General features: G+C 43.8%; 2 protein-coding genes across 2 annotated transcripts; both read right to left on the bottom strand.

Annotated features, from left to right (window-relative positions):
- Positions 1 to 1,362: 1,362 nt before the first annotated feature.
- LOC119958106 (tubulin alpha chain) lies at positions 1,363 to 5,525 on the bottom strand. The gene is made up of 4 exons (XM_038786335.1): positions 5,375 to 5,525; positions 3,760 to 3,982; positions 3,191 to 3,339; positions 1,363 to 2,806 (listed from the first exon to the last, which is right to left on the bottom strand). The coding sequence occupies exons 1-4, from the start codon at positions 5,375 to 5,377 to the stop codon at positions 1,826 to 1,828; spliced, it is 1,356 nt and encodes a 451-aa protein (XP_038642263.1). The 5' UTR covers positions 5,378 to 5,525; the 3' UTR covers positions 1,363 to 1,825.
- Positions 5,526 to 14,762: 9,237 nt separating this feature from the next.
- Positions 14,763 to 19,314, bottom strand: LOC119958108 (tubulin alpha-1A chain). The gene is made up of 4 exons (XM_038786337.1): positions 19,158 to 19,314; positions 16,767 to 16,989; positions 16,389 to 16,537; positions 14,763 to 16,274 (listed from the first exon to the last, which is right to left on the bottom strand). The coding sequence occupies exons 1-4, from the start codon at positions 19,158 to 19,160 to the stop codon at positions 15,294 to 15,296; spliced, it is 1,356 nt and encodes a 451-aa protein (XP_038642265.1). The 5' UTR covers positions 19,161 to 19,314; the 3' UTR covers positions 14,763 to 15,293.
- Positions 19,315 to 19,822: the final 508 nt, after the last annotated feature.

The following is a 19,822-nucleotide window of genomic DNA, read 5'->3' as shown; positions in this document are numbered from 1 at the left end:
GGGGTTTCCGACCCATACAGCCTACTGTAAAACCCCTTAAACACCTTATTCACCCCGGCTGAGCCTCCAACCAGGTTCCCATCTCCATCCTTTACTTTCCCTATCTCCCTGGCTGCCTCCCTCTTTCTAAGCTGCTGTGCAAGCATTTTGCTGGCCTTCTCTCCATGCTCATAAATTACCCCCCTCACCTTTCTCAGCTGCTCCACCACCCTCCCTGTGGTTAACAAGCCGAACTTCGCCTGTAATCTCTGCCGTTAAAAGTCCTGCCTCTGGGGTTTCCGCATACCTCCTGTTGACCTGTAGTATCTCCTTTACCAGTCGGTCCATCTCTGCCCTGTCTACCTTCTCCCTGTGGGCCCGTATTGAGATCCGCTCCCCTCCAACTTCCCAGTCCATCACTGCCAAAATTTCCCCCATGTCGTTGACTTCCAGATAGTTCTGAATATATTTCCTCAGCCGCCCGCACACCTCTTTGTCAGCTAGAAGACCCATGTCTAACCTCCAGTGCGGGTGCTGGTTACTGTCTTTACTAATCTGTAGGTCAACCCAATTTAATAAAATAAATAAATAAATCTGTCGTTTGTATCAATGTACACCATGACCACTGGCTATTCACCATTCCCCTCCAGAATGTCCTGGAGCCTCTCAGATATCCTTGACCTTAGCACCGGGAAGGCAACAGACCAGCCTAGAGTCCTGTTTACAGCCACAGCAATGTCTATCTGTTCCAACTACAACTGAATCCTCTTTAACTCTTGCATTCCCACACTTCTTACTCCTCCTCTGTGCAGAGCCAACCATGGTGCAATGGATTTGCCCCACCCCCCGCAAATGAGGTCATTTCCCCTAATAGTATGTCTGCTTTGCAGGGGAACAGCCACAGGCAATTCCTGCACTGCCTGCCTGGTTGTCACGTGTCCCCTTTCTTCCGACGGAGTCTTAGCCTGCAATGTGATTACCTCTCTGTATGTGCTAGCCATGATACTCTCCACCTTGCAGATGCGCTAGTGTCCCCAGCCACAATCACACAAGTGTTCTGATTGGAAACTGCAGATTTCCAATTGTCAACTTTTTTTCTTCCTTCAGGGTATTGAGAATGTCAACACTTGTATGAAAATTATAATCTCCATGCAACCCAACCCAGTACAATTGCATTAGGATGACAGTGAGCATAAGACAATTTGAAGTGCCTTGAATAAAGAGGATAGAGTTCCTTTTTAAACAGGATGGATAGACTTCTTGGTGCCTTCCAAATCCAATTTAATACTGAATCCAACTAGCTTTTGCTGTGCACTGTTATGCAAGAGTGCTAACAAAAGCAGTTTATTTGTTTTAGCAATACTAAAATGCAAAAAGGCAGATGAAGACAGGGATCTTATTTTATTGAGAACACCATAAAGACAGAACCAGAGTTACATTTGCAACGCTGTACAGCAATCTCACTTTTGATGTACATTGCTACGCTACAGATGATTTTTTTTAAGATCACATCACAGCTTAGATAATAGAAATAAAAAGTAGCTCTCCAATGACCCAAAGCCAACTGGAATTCATTGAAGGGGCTTTCCAATATATGTAACACTCAACATTGGGTAGCAAAAAAAAAAAAAAAAAACACAGCAGAGTGTATGGAATGCAAACATCATTCCAGTTCCAAGGGAATAATAACAAACCATGGAGCAGTGTATAACTGATAACTATAAATTGAAGACTTAGTCCAAGTTAGTCAATTTTCAGTTACAATTCACTGTTTAAACTCTATGTTTTGTACTTTTATCTTGGTTCCCTGTTACAGCAGCACCATGTTGTGACTTGAAAAACGGTTTTAATATTCTTCCCCTTCCTCCTCTCCTTCCCCTTCAATTGAGTCAACACCGACTTCTTCATAATCTTTCTCCAGAGCAGCCATGTCTTCACGAGCCTCTGAGAACTCCCCTTCCTCCATACCCTCACCAACATACCAGTGAACAAAGGCGCGCTTGGCATACATCAGGTCAAACTTGTGGTCCAGGCGAGCCCAAGCTTCAGCAATGGCTGTGGTGTTGCTCAGCATACACACAGCCCGCTGAACCTTGGCCAGGTCACCTCCAGGTACCACAGTGGGAGGCTGGTAGTTGATCCCAACCTTGAAACCAGTTGGACACCAATCCACAAATTGGATGCTACGTTTAGTTTTAATAGTAGCAATAGCTGCATTGACATCTTTTGGCACCACGTCACCTCGGTAAAGGAGACAGCAGGCCATGTACTTGCCATGGCGGGGGTCACATTTGACCATTTGGTTGGCTGGCTCAAAGCAAGCATTGGTAATCTCAGACACAGAAAGCTGCTCATGATAGGCTTTCTCAGCCGAGATAACTGGTGCATATGTGGCCAATGGGAAGTGGATACGGGGGTATGGCACCAAGTTGGTCTGGAACTCTGTCAGATCAACATTCAGAGCACCATCAAAGCGGAGTGAGGCAGTGATAGATGACACTATCTGGCTAATGAGACGGTTCAGGTTAGTATAAGTTGGCCGGTCAATGTCAAGGTTTCGTCGGCAGATATCGTAGATGGCTTCATTGTCAACCATGAAAGCACAATCAGAGTGCTCCAAGGTGGTGTGAGTGGTCAGGATAGAGTTGTAGGGTTCTACCACTGCAGTAGACACTTGTGGAGCTGGGTAGATGGAGAATTCAAGCTTCGATTTCTTGCCATAGTCAACAGAGAGACGCTCCATCAGCAGGGATGTAAAACCAGAGCCAGTGCCACCACCAAAGCTGTGGAAGACCAGGAAACCCTGGAGACCTGTACATTGGTCAGCCTGTAAAAAAACAAACAAACAAACGGCATGTAAAAATCGGTACATCATCAAGAGTTGCTTTCCTAAAAGCAGCAACATCATGAAATTCTTTCGACGTGCATGACAAATGAATATTTGGAGGAATAAACAGCCGGCAGTCACTTGAGCACTATTGGGTGACCCAATAGAGCCCATTTCCAGATGATGTTAACACTTTTAGTTACAAACTGGTCTCTAATCAGAGGCTTTAAGTGCCACTCCGGAGACCTGGGCAAGTAATCTAGTCTGTCTCTTCCAATGCAATTCTATTAAGTATTATCTCAATAGTAAAACTACCCTTGGATGAATGTAAAAAAAATCTCTTTACCATCACAAAGAGATTATACTCTAAAATATGTAACTCACCAGTTTACGGATTCTGTCCAGGACCAGGTCAATGATCTCCTTGCCAATTGTGTAATGCCCACGGGCATAGTTATTGGCTGCATCCTCCTTCCCAGTGATGAGCTGCTCGGGGTGGAAGAGCTGGCGATAAGTACCAGTACGAACTTCATCTGCAAATCAAAGCACAAAATTGGTCAGCAGTTGATCAAAGATGGTCACACAGCATGTTGTGACTGGTCCATTTGGTTCTATAAAGCTTTGACCTTGTGCATAATTATCTTCCAAATAGACTTCATTTAGCATTTTCTCTGCAATGTTGCTACTTTAAAAAGATATTTAAAGGGGCGGCACGCAGCACAGAGATAGCACTGCAGCCTATGGCGCTGATGACCCGGAGTCGATCCTGGCCCAGGATTACTGTCTGTGCAGAGTTTTCATGTTCTCCCAGTGTCTGTGTGGGTCCCACCCCCAGAACCCAAAGATGTGCATGTTAGGTGGATTGGCCACACCAAATTGCCCCTTCATTGGAACAAAAAACAATTGGGTACTCCAAATGTATTCAAATATATATATATTTTTTAATAACTTACCTATGACAGTTGGCTCCAAGTCCACGAACACAGCTCGTGGAACATGTTTGCCTGCTCCTGTTTCACTGAAGAAGGTGTTGAAGGAATCATCTCCACCTCCGATGGTCTTGTCACTGGGCATCTTCCCATCAGGCTGGATGCCATGTTCCAAGCAATAGAGCTCCCAGCAGGCATTTCCAATCTGGACTCCAGCTTGGCCAACATGGATACTGATACACTCACGCTGTGGGAAAGAGAGCAAAAATACTCACGCTAAAGCAGAGAGAGCAAAACTCCTAGCACATATGTTTTAAGTCTATGATGTTAGGTGCTGGTTTAAATAGTGGGTTAAACAGCTGGCTTGTAATGCAGAACTAGGCCAGCAGCGCGGGTTCAATTCCCAAACCAGCCTCCCCAAACAGGTGCCAGAATGTGGCTTTTCATAGTAACTTTATTGAAGCCTACTTGTGACAATAAGCGATTATTATCAGATTATAAATTGTATAAGGGTTTCTCTTGAAGAATTTAGCGCCTCAAGAAGTTGTCCTTTTAGATGAGACTTGGCCAATCTGGTGTTGCATTGGCGCTAGTGGGGAAAGCTGCATATGCACAGCTTGGTAAGAAGCCTTACAACACCAGGTTAAATTCAAACACGAGCTTTCGGAGCGCTGCTCCTTCCTCAGGTGAACAGCTGAACTCCCTATGCACAGCTTGTGGGGACACTCTGACAGGGGGTTCTGGGAGATGTAGTTTCTCCCCACCTCTCCATGGAGGCTGCAGCCAGTACAGGAACTACATTACCCACAATGTAGTGCACACTGCGGCACCCACAGGCTAGACAGTATCCGCCATGTTAGCAGCCAGACTGTGCAATGCACCGTCTCCATCCATCCGTCAGTAACAGCTGCCACTAGATTCCTCAGAGGGAATCTAGTGCTGGAGGAAAACAAAGCAAAGAGCGGTACGACTGGCGCCCATCCCCTGACTGATTTCCTTCACAACCCCATTCTCCAGGCTCAGCAGCCAGTATGTGGAGTATTTTAAATGACAGTAACAATTAGAATTATTGGGCCGCCTTCACCCTCAAATCTGCTGTTGGATTTTAAACTGCGCAGCGACAGACTAACGGCAATGTTATAAACAGCACCATCACCTAAAGACAAATGGCGCGTTTGAAACGCCGAGCGGATGAGAAGAGATCGCGATTCTCGCGGGTAAACTTCATCTTCAAAGGCAGAGCAACCCCCTCCCCTCAGACACATTATCGATCTGACAACATTCACTGACTGTCTCACCCCAACCAAATAATGCAGCAGGGAATGTTGGCAAACACTGTCACCCTGGACAGTGACCCTTCAGCAGCAGCAGGAGGAGAGGGCACATTGAACGCCATCCCATCCAGCTTCAATATGAAACATTAAGGAGAATTAGCTCTCCCTTTTTAGCAATGTTGCCACGTTAGTTACTTCGTCTTTACATTGTTTTCATACCCAAAGATGTTACACTTCAAACAAAATGCATCAGGATGGCGACAGTGGAGGTGACTTCACAAGTCAATCTTGGTGCAACTTGCACCATTATTAGATCTTAATTACAGACGACCCGATTAAACACTTGCTTTGAAATGCGAACTCACCATTTTTGTTTCAAGTTATACACGGATGAGAATGGCCTTATAAAAGATGACTGTTACTTCGCCCGACAGTAACGAGTCGATGTAAGTAACCGAATGGGAGAGGTTGTCGGATGGCGCCTTTTTATATTGATGGAGGCCGGCCTCAGTCCAGGCATTGGTTCCGAGGTAGAAGGGAGGTGGCGGGAGAAGATGTCAGTCAAATTGGATTGGGCAAATGTCCTTATTTTAAAACACGTCAGCTTTAACGGTACAAATCCTCTGCGCAAAAAGAAGCACTGCAGAATGTACTAGAAACGCGGGGAGTACCTTTCACTCTGAGCAAGTGCTGAGATTTGTAGGGGAAGATTCCTCCTCCAGCCCTACATTTCAGTGTTACCAGCAGTCCAGCCACGCCCTTCTTCTTCTATCATAGATCAAAAATGAGAAAATAGTGACATTCTGAAAAATCCTCACATTTCATCTCTTTAATATTTGTACAGGGATGCATACGTGTCTATAGGTGAACAATGAAGAAAGCTCAAGGGGTATTGATGGGGTTGATGTACAAGAAGAATGAAATCTGGGTTCTGCAGGCATCTGCAGTAAGGGCGGGGACGTGCGAGATTGCAGAATGCGGACTATGAGGAAAGCAATTTGACCGAGCCCACAATTTCTGCAGAATTTATATCACACTTCCATCATGTACCCATGGCTTTTTATTTTAGAATGTGGAAAAGATTGACCTTGCTTACAATATTGCACCAAAAATAAGCCGAGCATGTTATTTTTTAATTGCTAAACAGCTGCCTTACAGCAATATAGAATGCTGAGCGTAAGTCTAAATGCTGTAAGTGATTTTAGTGCGTAAATTAAGGCAAGCAGTTCAAAGCTGAACACAATTCCCTTTACAAAGAACAGTTTTTTGGCGAGTTAATGGCAAAGGCTGAAAAGCTCCAAATATCACCGTTCTGTCTCAGTATCACCTCTGAATCGAAGATTGGGAATTCACGCCCCTCTCCAGAGATTTAAAACGTCACCTCGGGTGTCTGAGGAACAATCAAATAACATTAACGACGAAAACAAAAAAACTCAGCAAAATTTTTGGTAACATTTCTGGGGTGTATCGAAAAGACAATCTCTGAAGCCAAAAATTGAACTACAGAAAAAAAAATCTACTGAGAATATTGGATACACGTGTATATATTTACATAGAATATATTTATAATAACTAACTGATAAACCTGCGTGTCACGTGTCGCACAAATATGCCTTAACATTTTTTCTGGGAGGCTTGTGTATCACCATCGCCTATTCCTCACTCCTGCAAAGAGATTCACTTTCTGATCACTAGGAAAGGGAGGGTTTAGTTAGAAATTGACAACGCAGCTTCCGGAAAATGTTATACAAATTGGTTAGAGTTCTTTGAGGAAATCACAGTAGTAGATGAGGGAAATTGTTTAAATATGAGGACTTTCCGAAAGTCATTGGTGAGGTACCTGAGACTAGATTTACTTGGCAAGACAGAATTTTGTATCAACAGGAATTGCATACAGTTGATGAGGAACTGGTTCTAATCCTGCAGTTAAAATGTGGTTGCTAATGGGTATGTCTCAACCTGGAGACATGTGATGACACTGGTCGTAGCACCAGCCACCCCCTCTCCTTGTTTTTATGAATGGCAGCATGGAGGGTAAGTTTACACGATGCCTAAGACAGCAGAAAACTGCAGTCTAACCAAATAAATTTAGATGTCCTACAGCAGTGGTTCTCAAATTTATTTGGCTGAATTGATTGGTAAACCGTTTAGAGGGGCGATGAGGAAAATGTTTTCATCTGGAGCGTTGTAGGGGTCTGTAACTTACTACCTGAAAGGGTAGTAGAGGCAGAAACCCTCAAATCAAAAGGTGTCTTGAGTATGCACTTCAAGCACCGTAACCTGCTGGGCTACGGACCAACTGCTGGAAAATACAATTAGGCTGGGGAGGCTCACTTTTCGAGTGGTGCAGACATGACAAGGGCAGCACGGTAGCACAGTTGCTTCACAGCTCCAGGGTCCCAGGCTCGATTTCTGGCTTCAGTCACTGTCTGTGCGGAGTCTGCATGTTCTCCTCGTGTGTGCGTGGGTTTCCTCCGGGTGCTCCGGTTTCCTCCCACAGTCCAAAGATGTGCAGGTTAGGTGGATTGGCCATAATAAATTGCACTTATTGTCCAAAAAGGTTAGGTTGGGTTACGAGGATAGGGTGGGAGACATGGGCTTAAGTAGGGTGCTCTTTCCAAGGACCGGTGCAGACTCGAAGGGCCGAATGGCCTCCTTCTGCACTGGAAATTCTATGATGGGCCAAGTGCCCTCTTTCTGTGCCGTACACTTTCTATGATTCTTCAAATTGATTATGTTCGGAAACCGGACCAGGGACCAGGAACCAATGTAAGTTAGGAAACTGGATGAGAAATTCCAACAATTTTGCTATTGTAAACTGTGAGGAAAGGATACGTCACCCCCGAACACTGCTGCCTCATGGCACCGAGGATGCCATGAGGCATTAAAATTTAGATTACCCAATTCATTTTTTTCAAATTAAGGGGCAATTTAGCATGGCCAATCCACCTACCCTGCACATCTTTGGGTTGTGGGGGCGAAACCCACGCAAACACGGGGAGAATGTGCAAACTCCACACGGACAATGACCCAGAGCCGGGATTGAACCTGGGACCTCGGCGCCGTGAGGCAGCAGTGCTAACCACTGTGCCACCGTGCTGCCCTAAGAGAGAGAGAGCTGGCTCATAGTGTGACAAGCATTTGGGGGGTTGTTGAGAACTCCATAGAATCTGGGTGCATATGACCACATTTCGCTTGTGAATTCACATGTAGTGTATATTTACCATGAATATTAGAGAATAAAATTGATATGGTAAATGTTTTACCTTTCCAAATTTGTACATGCAAGTAAAGATATAGCTGGGGTGAAGGAATTGTGAATATTTTCTTGTGTTGGCATTGAGATCTTTCTGACCTTTTTTGTCTAGTGTAATATAGTTCCTTTTTCCTGTGAAATAAGTGTTTTATTCTTTTTGTTAAAGTTCATCAGCGGATTCCTATAAAAAAATTACCCTTTTAGTGTCCAAAGATGTGCAGGTTAGGTGTGGTTCCAGGGATAGGGCGAGGGAGTGGGCTTCGGTTGTGGTGCTCTTTCTGACGGTCGGTGCAGACTCGATGGGTCGAATGGCCTCCTTCCGCACTGTAGGAATTTGATGATTCTATGAACTTACCTCTTGGTCTCTTGAAAAAAATAAGTTGGGATCTATCAAGTATCAGGAAACTGAGTGTTGCTCTATTTACTTGCCATTTATATGACGGTAATAAGGTCACCTTTCTTAATCCTAATTATGAGTCGCCAGGTATCTCTCGATATCGCCACAAGGTTCAACCCGAATACTGATCAAAGAGCCAATACACCAATTAGTTAGTTCAAAGTCAATACTATTTATTTACACACAGTATGATCTACTCATGCACAATAACACTACAGGCTAAACTATATCTATCACTAACGCCTATACTTAACTTCGGGTGCCCACTTAGTCAGAGGAACAATGGCCGTTGTTCGGATCTGAGGCTGTTGGGTTCGAAGAGGTAACAGGAATTTTGCTAAGGTCGTCCGTCTGGTAGCGAGCGTTGACCTTGAACTTACTGCTTCTGGTGATGCTGGTGGAAGGGTCTCTCTGCTTGAGAGCTAAATCCAAGAGGTTAAAACTTTGTCGGGAGTTCCTGCTTATATATGGAGGGGCTTTGCGTGCTTTTAGGTGGGCCTTAAACTCGGTCCCAATTAATTGGGCAGCTTCTTGATCACTGCCATCAATCTAAGCCAATAAAGGGGTGGGTGCCTTGATGGCTGGGCATGTCTTAGGTGGCTGTTGGCCTTGCTTTGTTTGTGTCTTATAGAACAGTACAGCACAGAACAGGCCCTTCGGCCCTCGATGTTGTGCCAAGCAATGATCACCCTACTCAAACCCCCGTATCCACCCTATACCCGTAACCCAACAACCCCCTCCCCCTAACCTTACTTTTTAGGACACTACGGGCAATTTAGCATGGCCAATCCACCTAACCAGCACATCTTTGGACTGTGGGAGGAAACCGGAGCACCCGGAGGAAACCCACGCACACAGGGGGAGGACGTGCAGACTCCGCACAGACAGTGACCCAGCCAGGAATCCAACCTGGGACCCTGGAGCTGTGAAGCATTTATGCTAACCACCATGCTACCGTGCTGTCTTCTGGTTGGGGTAGTGGCGCCGGACTGTCTGGAACAGTATCGGCTACCTGAGCACTGGTTCTTTGTTTCCCGGAGATGGGCCATCAATATGTAAATCGACCCAGAGTTTCAATTCAGTCTACATTCTGTCTTCCAAATATACATTCAGGCTCTGTGCCTGCTTGTTGCTTAGTATTGTCCATTTTTCCCTATAGGCTCTGCGAGTGTCCATTTTATATACTGAAAGTGGCCATCCCAGATGGCTACATGAGGTAGTTTTAAGTAATCTATATTTGTATTTGTGGGTATTAGAAATAAAGTAAAAGACCATAAGACGTAGGAGCCGAAGTAGGCCATTCGGCCCATCGAGTCTGATTCGCCATTCAATCAGATCATGACTGATGTGATAAGCCTCAACTCCACTTTCCCTCCTTATCCCCATAACCCTCGATTACCTGACTGATTAAATATCTGTCTGTCTCAGTCTTGAACATACTGAACGACCCAGCCTCTACAGCTCTCTGCAATAAACAATTCCACAGATTCACTCCCCTCAGAGAGAAGAAATTCCTTCTCTTCTGTCATAAATGACGACCCCTTACTCTGAGATGATGCCCTCTGGTCCTAGACTCTCCCACAAGAGGAAACAACCTCTCAGCATCTCCTCTCTCAAGCCCCCTATATGTCTTAATAAGGTCGCCTTTTATTCTTCTCAGCTCGAATGAGTACAGGCCCAACCTACTTAACCTCCCCTCAGAGCAAAATTCCTCCATACCTGGGATCAACCAAGTGAACCTTCTCTGGACTGACTCCAATGCCGGTATACCTTTCCTTAGATAAAGGGATCAAAACTGTTCACAGTATTCCAAGTGTGGTCTTACTCATGCCTTGTATAGTTTTAGCAAGACTTCCCTATTTTGGTACTCCATTCCCTTTGAAATGAAGGCTAACATTCCATTTGCCTTGCCTATTACCTACTGAATATATATAGTAGCTTTTTGTGATTTATGCATGAGGACCCTAAATCCCCCTGTGCTGCACCTTTCTGCAGTCTTTCTCAATTTAAATAATATTCAGCTTCTTTATTCTTCCTACCAAAATTCATAACTTCACATTTTCCTACATTAGATTCCATCTGCCAAGTTTTTCCCCACTCACCTGTCTATACCCCTCTGTCGACTCGTTGTGTCATCCTCACCACTTGCGTTCCCATTTTTTTTTGTGTTTTCCACAAACTTGGCAATAATACTTTCACTTCCCTCATCCAAGTCATTAATAGATATTGTAAATAATTGTTGCCCAAGTACTGATCCCTGTGTCACTCCACCAGTTGCAGGTTGCCGTCCTGAAAATGCCCCTCTGAGCCCAACTCTCTTTCTTCTATCAGTTAACCAATCCTCTGTCCGTGCTAACCCACTGCCTCCAACGCCATGGGCTCTTATCTTATTAAGTAGCCTTTTGTGCAGTACCTTTGTTGAATGTTTTTTGAAAATCCAAGTATATTACATCTACTGATTCCCCTTTATCTATCACTCATTACCATCTCAAAGAATTCCAATAAATTTGTCAGGCATGATTTTTCCTTCATGAAGCCATGCTGACTCTGATTGATTATATTATGTATTTCTAAATGCTCTGCTATTACATCCTTTATAATGGACTCCAACATTTTCCCGATGACAGATTTAATTGAGTTTAATTCTGTGTTCCTGTGTAAGAAAGTGTTGAAACTTTAGTTAGCTACATGTCAAACAAAGGTGCCTGCATGTCTGTGAGTTTTGATTACTTTAAACTGTGCCTACATTGTAATTAAATGGTTTACAATGTGAAAATAAACAGTTTAATGAAAGACCAGGCTCTTGCTTAACAACCAGCGACCCGCACTGAAAAACATAAGCACTTGTTGTTCGGTTGGAACCAGGTACATGAGCTCTCACGGAAACTGCCAGCAGAGAGGCAGGACAATGGATTAAGGGGCAGAAACCAAGTTCCAGAAGTTAAAGAACAGACAGTTCTAGAAACCATGGAATGAAAGAGCAGTCCCAGGAAGACTGAAGTCAAAGGGCCAAAGATCTGGAATCTGAACAAGGTATTGTTCACTGAAAGACAGCACAGTGGCGCAGTGGGTTAGCCCTGCTGCCTCATGGCGCCGAGGTCCCAGGTTTGATCCCGGTTCTGGGTCACTGTCTGTGTGGAGTTTGCACATTCTCCCCGTGTTTGTGTGGGTTTCGCCCCCCACAACCCAAAGATGTGCAGGGTAGGTGGATTGGCCATGCTAAATTGCCCCTTAATTGGGTGCTCTTAAAAAAAAAATTTTTTTTTTAAAGGTATTAAGTTAAAGAAAAGAGCAGAACGAAAGCTTCCAGTTAAACACGGAGCTGAAAGATGCAGACCCTGAGAAGTTGGCTCGTGAGAAGCCAGACATTTAAAGTAATCCTAATGTTGGTGATACTCTTTAACAGCTTCAAAAGTAATAGTGTTCTGTTGGTGTAGCTGCATACCTTTTTCAATATAAATTTAGAGTGCCCAATTCATTTTTTTCCAATTAAGGGGCAATTAAGTGTGGCCAATCTACCTACCCTGCACATCTTTGGGTTGTGGGGGTGACACCCACGCAAATACGGGGAGAATGTGCAAACTCCACACGGACAGTGATCCAGAGCCGGAATCAAACCTGGGACCTATGCACTGGGAGTAGCTGCATACCTGAGATATTATGTGGAAGTTTGAATGCACATGGCAATCCCGAGCAGAGGAATTGAAAGGAGAGATTGAAATCCTGGAAGTGAATCCTTGGTGAAGGCCAACCAAGAGGAAACGTTGTTTGGGAGAAGATTCTAAGGTGTGTTTTTTCCAAGAGTGGAGTTTGGAAACACACATGTGGAAGTCAGAGTTCCAGTGAGACCAATCGGCTCACAGTTTGAAAAACATCTGGGGGCATTTGACGAAAAATACACAGAAGTAATATTGGGTGGCATCTGCCACTTAGTTTCAGAGTGTGGAAGTCTGATCACATTTTGTTTATTCATTTACATGGACAGTGTAGCTTCTGAGAACATTATAGTATAAGATATATTTTGTAAGCTGTGTTATCCTTAAAATCTGTGTACATCTGTGAGGATATAAGTGGGTTGTAGGAGTGTTGTATTATAGTCAATCCTTTCGTTTTTAATTTTTTTAAAATTCTTTTCTTAAACGTTCATTGGCAGTCCTGTGACTCTGTTCATCTCTGTCTCTAAATCTCAAGTTATGGTCTATGGAGTCGGGATTCCATTCTGGGACCTGACTCTGCAATAGTCGTTTTAAAAAATAAATTTAGAGTACCCAATTCATTTTTTCCAATTAAGGGGCAATTTAGCGTGTTCAATCCACCTACCCTGCACATCTTTGGGTTGTGGGGGGTGAAAGCCACGCAGACACGGGGAGAATGTGCAAACTCCACCTGGACAGTGACCCAGAGCCGGGATTGTACCTGGGACCTCGGCGCCGTGAGGCTGCAGTGCTACCAACCCAAAGAGGTGCAGTGTTGGTGGATTGGGCACGCTAAATTGCCCCTTAAGTGGAAAAAAATAATTGGGTACTCTAAATTTAAAAAAAAAGGGGAATTGAATAAAGTAGGGAGATTATGCTTCAGATATACAAGGCATTGGTCAGAACACATCTGGAGTATCGTGTTCCATATTGGTTCCCCTAAGGGCAGCACGGTGGCTCAGTGGTTAGGACTACTGCCTCACGGCACCGAGGTCACAGGTTCGATCCCGGCTCTGGTTCACTGTGTGGAGTTTGCACATTCTCCCCATGTTTGAGTGGATTGGCCACGCTAAATTGCACCTTAACTGGAAAAAATGAATCGGGTACACTTTTTGGAAAAAAATGTATTGGTTCCCTTATTTATGGAAAGATGTAAATGCATTAGAAGCAGATCAGAGGTTTACTAAACTAATTCCTGGCTGAGGCAGGTTTCTTATAAGGAAAGGATGGACAGGCCAGGCTCATCTTCACTGAAGTTTAGAAGAATAAGGAGCAACTTGATTATCATAGAATTTCCAGTGCAGAAGGAGGCCATTCGGCCCATCAGGTCTGCACTGGCCATTGGAAAGAGCACCCCCACTTAATTGTTTTTTCCTTTAAATTTAGAGTACCCAATTATTTATTTTCCAATGAAGGGGCAATTGTGGGGATGAAACCCATGCAGACACGGGAAGAATGAGCAAATTCCACATGGACAGTGACCCAGGACTGGGATTCGAACCCGGGTCCTCAGCACCGTAGGCTAACCACTGTGCCACGTGCTGCCCTAGCACCCCACTTAAGCCCATGCCTCCACCCTATCCCGTACCAGCCAACCTTTTTGGACACTAAGGGACAATTTAGCATGGCCAATCCACCGAACCTGCACGTTTGGACTGTGGGAGGAAACCATAGCACCCAGAGGAAACCCACGCAGACAAGGGAAGAATGTGCATGCAGACCCAAGCTGGGAATCGAATCTGGGACCATGGAGCTGTGAAGAAACTGTGCTAACCACTGTGCTACCATGATTGAAATATATAAAGATCTTGCGGGGTCTTTACAGGGTGGGTATGGAGAGGAAGTTTTCTCTTGAAAATCTAGGGGCCACTGTTTAAAAAACATGGTTGCCCATTTAGGGCAGAGATGAAGAAACAGGTTTTCTCTCAGCGATTCGTGAATCCGTAGAACTTTCTCCCTCAAAAGGTTGACGAGTCTTTTTAAGGCAGAATCGATAGATTGTTGATAAGACTATTGGGGGTAGGTGAGAATGTGGAGTTGAGGTTACAATCAGATCGGCCATAATTTAATTGAATGACGGACAGGCTTGAAAGGCCGAGTAGCTAACTCTTGCTCCTAATTCATATTTAAGTATCTGGGGAATTAAGTATGTAAGACTACTTTAGCTATCTAGAATACATGGATTGTGTTCAAACTCCTGTCTAATCTTTAAGAAATGAATGATTTGGATTAACTTCAGATGGTATTTTGGGATTTCTATGTACTTAACTATTAATGTTGGTAGCTGCAGTGTTCTCAAGTCCCATTTAATGCTCAAAATGCCAGCATTTGCTGTGCTCTATTACCTAATGAGTGCCAATAGAAAAGGAAGGCAGTTCTGTTTAAGAAATGTTAAATGCAGTGAAGCAGGTGAAGACAGGGATCTTATTTATTGAGAAAGCAATAAAGACAGAACATGAGTTATACTTGCAACAGAAGTTGGTTTTGCAATGCTGCACAGCAATCTCTCAATTTAGATGTTCATTGCTGCAGATTATGACCAATAATGCAAGTTCAAAATTCAATCATACCTTGTTTAAATAATGAAAAGCCCAGCTATCCACTGACCTAAAGCCAGTTGAGGTCAATTGCGGAGGCTTGGCATAATGATGCAGCACAAGGGACGCAAAAGTTGGGTAGAAGAAAAGTTGTAAAAAAACACCAGAGTATGCTTTTTAAAAAAAATAAATATGGAATGCAAACATCATTTAAAGTGGATTGAACAATAATGAACATGACTTATGCAGCAGTGAATATCCTGATAATTAGCGAATTGAAGGTCCCTACTTCAAATTGGTTAATCGTCAGTTACAATTCACTATGTTTAACTCACACTTTTTATACTTTTATCTTGGTTCCCTGTTGCAGCAGCACCATATTGTGATGTGAAAAACATTTTAATATTCTTCCCCTTCCTCCTCTCCTTCCCCTTCTACAGAATCAACACCGACTTCTTCATAATCTTTCTCCAGAGCAGCCATGTCTTCACGAGCCTCTGAGAACTCCCCTTCCTCCATACCCTCACCAACATACCAGTGAACAAAGGCACGCTTGGCATACATCAGGTCAAACTTGTGGTCCAGGCGAGCCCAAGCTTCAGCAATGGCTGTGGTGTTGCTCAGCATACACACAGCCCGCTGAACCTTGGCCAGGTCACCTCCAGGTACCACAGTGGGAGGCTGGTAGTTGATCCCAACCTTGAAACCAGTTGGACACCAATCCACAAATTGGATGGTACGTTTAGTTTTAATAGTAGCAATAGCTGCATTAACATCTTTTGGCACCACGTCACCTCGGTAAAGGAGACAGCAGGCCATGTACTTGCCATGGCGGGGGTCACATTTGACCATTTGGTTAGCTGGCTCAAAGCAAGCATTGGTAATCTCAGACACAGAAAGCTGCTCATGATAGGCTTTCTCAGCCGAGATAACTGGTGCATATGTGGCCAATGGGAAGTGGATACGGGGGTATGGCACCAAGTTGGTCTGGAACTCTGTCAGATCAACATTCAGGGCACCATCAAAGCGGAGTGAGGCAGTGATAGATGACACTATCTGGCCTATTAATCGGTTGAGGTTGGTGTAAGTTGGCCGGTCAATGTCTAGGTTTCGTCGGCAGATATCGTAGATGGCTTCATTGTCAACCATAAAAGCACAATCAGAGTGCTCCAGGGTGGTGTGAGTGGTCAGGATAGAGTTGTAGGGTTCTACCACTGCAGTAGACACTTGTGGAGCTGGGTAGATGGAGAATTCAAGCTTCGATTTCTTGCCATAGTCAACAGAGAGACGCTCCATCAGCAGGGATGTAAAACCAGAGCCAGTGCCACCACCAAAGCTGTGGAAGACCAGGAAACCCTGGAGACCTGTGCATTGGTCAGCCTGTGGAAGACAAATTGTAAATATCAGATACCTGGTATATAAATATGGCTAGTGGCAACAGTTAACGTCCCCACATGGCGATGGATACTTGTCCACAGCAGTTAATGGACTCACCAGTTTACGGACTCGGTCCAGGACCAGGTCAATGATCTCCTTGCCAATTGTGTAATGCCCACGGGCATAGTTATTGGCTGCATCCTCCTTGCCAGTTATAAGCTGTTCAGGGTGGAAGAGCTGGCGGTAAGTACCAGTACGAACCTCATCTGGAAGAAGGAAAGTAAAATATTTTTAGTTTCTCGGTTTTGGGTTTTAAACTGGCATGGAAAAAGGTAATTTGTGAACAACAAATAGATAGCAGATTGGAAACCCATTGAACCACGATGACCCATGTATAGTTTGAGATATAGCAAAGTACTGTTTTCAAAGCAAAAGGAGAATGGTCTCTCCAATTTGCTGATAAACAACAATGACTGAAATTAGTTTGTCACTTACCTATGACAGTTGGCTCCAAGTCCACGAACACAGCTCGTGGAACATGTTTGCCTGCTCCTGTTTCACTGAAGAAGGTGTTGAAGGAATCATCTCCACCTCCGATGGTCTTGTCACTGGGCATCTGCCCATCAGGCTGGATGCCGTGTTCCAAGCAATAGAGCTCCCAGCAGGCATTTCCAATCTGGACTCCAGCTTGGCCAACATGGATACTGATACACTCACGCTGCACAAAAACAAGTACAAAGCTGCGATCAACTACTTAAACACCTTGCCTAAAATTTATTCCATGTATCTTTGTTTCTGCATTCATGCTTATCCTAAGACCCAAAACAGTCCCCCAATGTGGCAGCAAATGTACGCTCCCTCTGAATGAGCTGCAAATCTAATGGTGGTCTCATTTTTGGCCAGCTGATGGGACAATAATGATCTCATGCAGAAGAAAGGCAGGGTTAGGTGACTGCACACTGCAACCTATGAGGCAGCTGTAAGACACATTTTGATAGTATGAAGCAGTTGTAATTCTGTTGGTTTCACCAGCAGGTCAGTGTCAGGGGCAGTCTTGCTATCATTGTGGTTGTGAGTACATCAGGGGTAACTTGGAAATTGATGTTAAATAAATTGTATTCAATAGAAGAGGCGTAGGTGTGGCAGGATGGAAGATCTCATGTTTAAAGGAGATACCATGAGAAAAGTGTAGTGTGGACAGACACAGGATTAAATTTGGCAATTCAGGTTCATAGCCCATACAGAAATTAGGCACATCAATTCAGCAAGTTTTATAGTGCTTCCTCACTCCACCCTCAATATTGCACAACAGGATTACATTGTGATAAAATATAATTACTTTCTAATACCTTGTATCGGCCACCTTGATGTGCATTTTGTCACAATATGTTTTCATTAAATACATGAACTGCTTTTAAGCAATGATTTACACTTTACAAAGCGATTCAAATCTCACTGTGATCCGCAATGACGCTCTCGTTTGAACTTTAATATATATTTTGAACGTGAAAATTAATTTTGTCCAGAAATCGTTTAAATATCGCTTTTATAACCCAGAATTGTGATGAGGTGCGCGTTTGATCAAAGTGCGTTGGCCCCTCCTGTAAAATACAATTAATTTCGAGAATGCGATTGCTCTGCATATCACGAGCTGCTTCTCGCAGGACAGCAGCGTTGATCATATCGGCGAGGCTGAAAAGGGCACATCCCTTTACTGTTAGTACTGCAGTATCCGTGAGCTGGTCAAAATCACTGGTTCTGATGCTGAATTTGGGTGGGGTCACACTGCAGTGCGGATTGTCTCCCCCTCCCCCTGCAAAAAGAAACCTTCAAATGTCTCATTGTTTAGTCGGATGCCAAACCGTCGATCAGATTGAATCTTTCCTCCAAGTCATCCCCCCCCCCCGGAATATCAACACAGTAACCAATCGGGGTGCCATTGTTACATAGCGCCACATGAATTGCAACCTGTCAATTTCTTGGTGACCTCGTTTGACGTTGGCTTTGTGCCCTACGCATGACCATCGCTGACGTAATGCCGTTAGTCAAATCGACCTGCAGTGATTTCGCCAGGGGCATGGGTCTGAAACTGCAGCTTGGAGCAATGGCCATGGAACAGGAAACCCTGGAAGCATGTGCAGACGTTGCACTGTCCCAACTAAACAAAGTCATTTGAAGGAGAGGATTGCTCAATTCAGATCACATTGCTTTGATCCACTCCTATTGCATTCAAACAGAAGATTCACGTTTCACAAGTTGCATCTTAAAGCATCGCTTTCGATCTATTTGTAACAATTAGCTGGCGAAACAATGGATCTTTTGCATGTCCAATCCTAATAAATTCGCCATTAATTCTGGTCTTTCTTTTCTTCTACATAATACATTAATTGCAGAAATCCACTGAGAAGTGGCTTTCTCAATATGAAGTGGATTATATTGACGGAATGTGAATAGCGTACATGTACATTACCTACCCTTATTTATATTTTAATACTTATTAGATGTTATTTTGATCTTAATACTTATTTCCTATTGTAGCCAAAACATTCATAGGCAACATAGTTTATTACATTGCAATTACAGCAGACAGGCCATTGGGCCCGTTGTTTATGCTCCACACGAGCCACTTCCCACCCCTACTTCATCTCATCCTATCAGCATATCCTTCTGTTCCTCCCACCCACCCCCCAAGTAACGCATCTAGCTGTCCCTTAAATGTTTTATGAGATTAATTTGCGTAGTGTAATTCAAAGACTAAATAAACCAAGTGTACTGAAAAATACATCATTAGGATGCTTCAAAATTAGGACACACGTCTTACAATATAAAATTTAAATGTGTTGCGAGCTGGGAAAAATAACCTTTTTGCATTAAACAGCATCTTACCATGATGCCTGGTCCTTGGTAGTAGACAAAACAAATGGAATAAAGAGAAGGCTTGACCGACTTCTTCCTACAGTGCGACTTTTACGGGTCGTCGTAAGAAAAAACCTACAATTCAGATGGGAGAGACATGTTCTTATACTGGGGCCCGACTGCGGGTCCTGGGCAGCTCTCCCACTCTCATTGGAGGAGTTGAGTTTGAGTGATGGGGAAGCACCACGATGTCGACTCTCTGATAGGAAGGTACGTCCTCCAGGAGATGCCTCCAGGGGCCAGGATTGGCTCCTGAATAAGCTAATCGCCTTGACCACTTGTGGTTCCAAACAAAGGCTGACATTTGATAAAACACCACAGAACCCAGAGAACTGAACAATGTAAGATTCCGCTTTTTGAAACGTAAAACATCTTAACAATTATTCAAACCGCCATCCTTCCAAAACGGCAAAATTGTCCCGCCTTATGAAGAGAAATTAAATATAAATATCCTTTCTCTGTTAATACTGGAAAGCGCATTACTGGAACTGCTCATGAAACGAAGGAAACGTGTGGATAAATTATAAATAGCAATTTAAAAATAAATTTTCTGGCTATTCTTTCCATTAAAACATTATTGCTACAATTAATTAAGCCATTTCTTTAACAAAAATAATTTTCCCTTTCCAACGATT

Source organism: Scyliorhinus canicula, chromosome 28 (genome assembly GCF_902713615.1).
Source record: "Scyliorhinus canicula chromosome 28, sScyCan1.1, whole genome shotgun sequence".
NCBI classification, from domain to species: domain Eukaryota; kingdom Metazoa; phylum Chordata; class Chondrichthyes; order Carcharhiniformes; family Scyliorhinidae; genus Scyliorhinus; species Scyliorhinus canicula.
The sequence above is the reverse complement of the archived record's forward strand: the minus strand, read 5'-3'. Positions and strand labels throughout refer to the sequence as shown.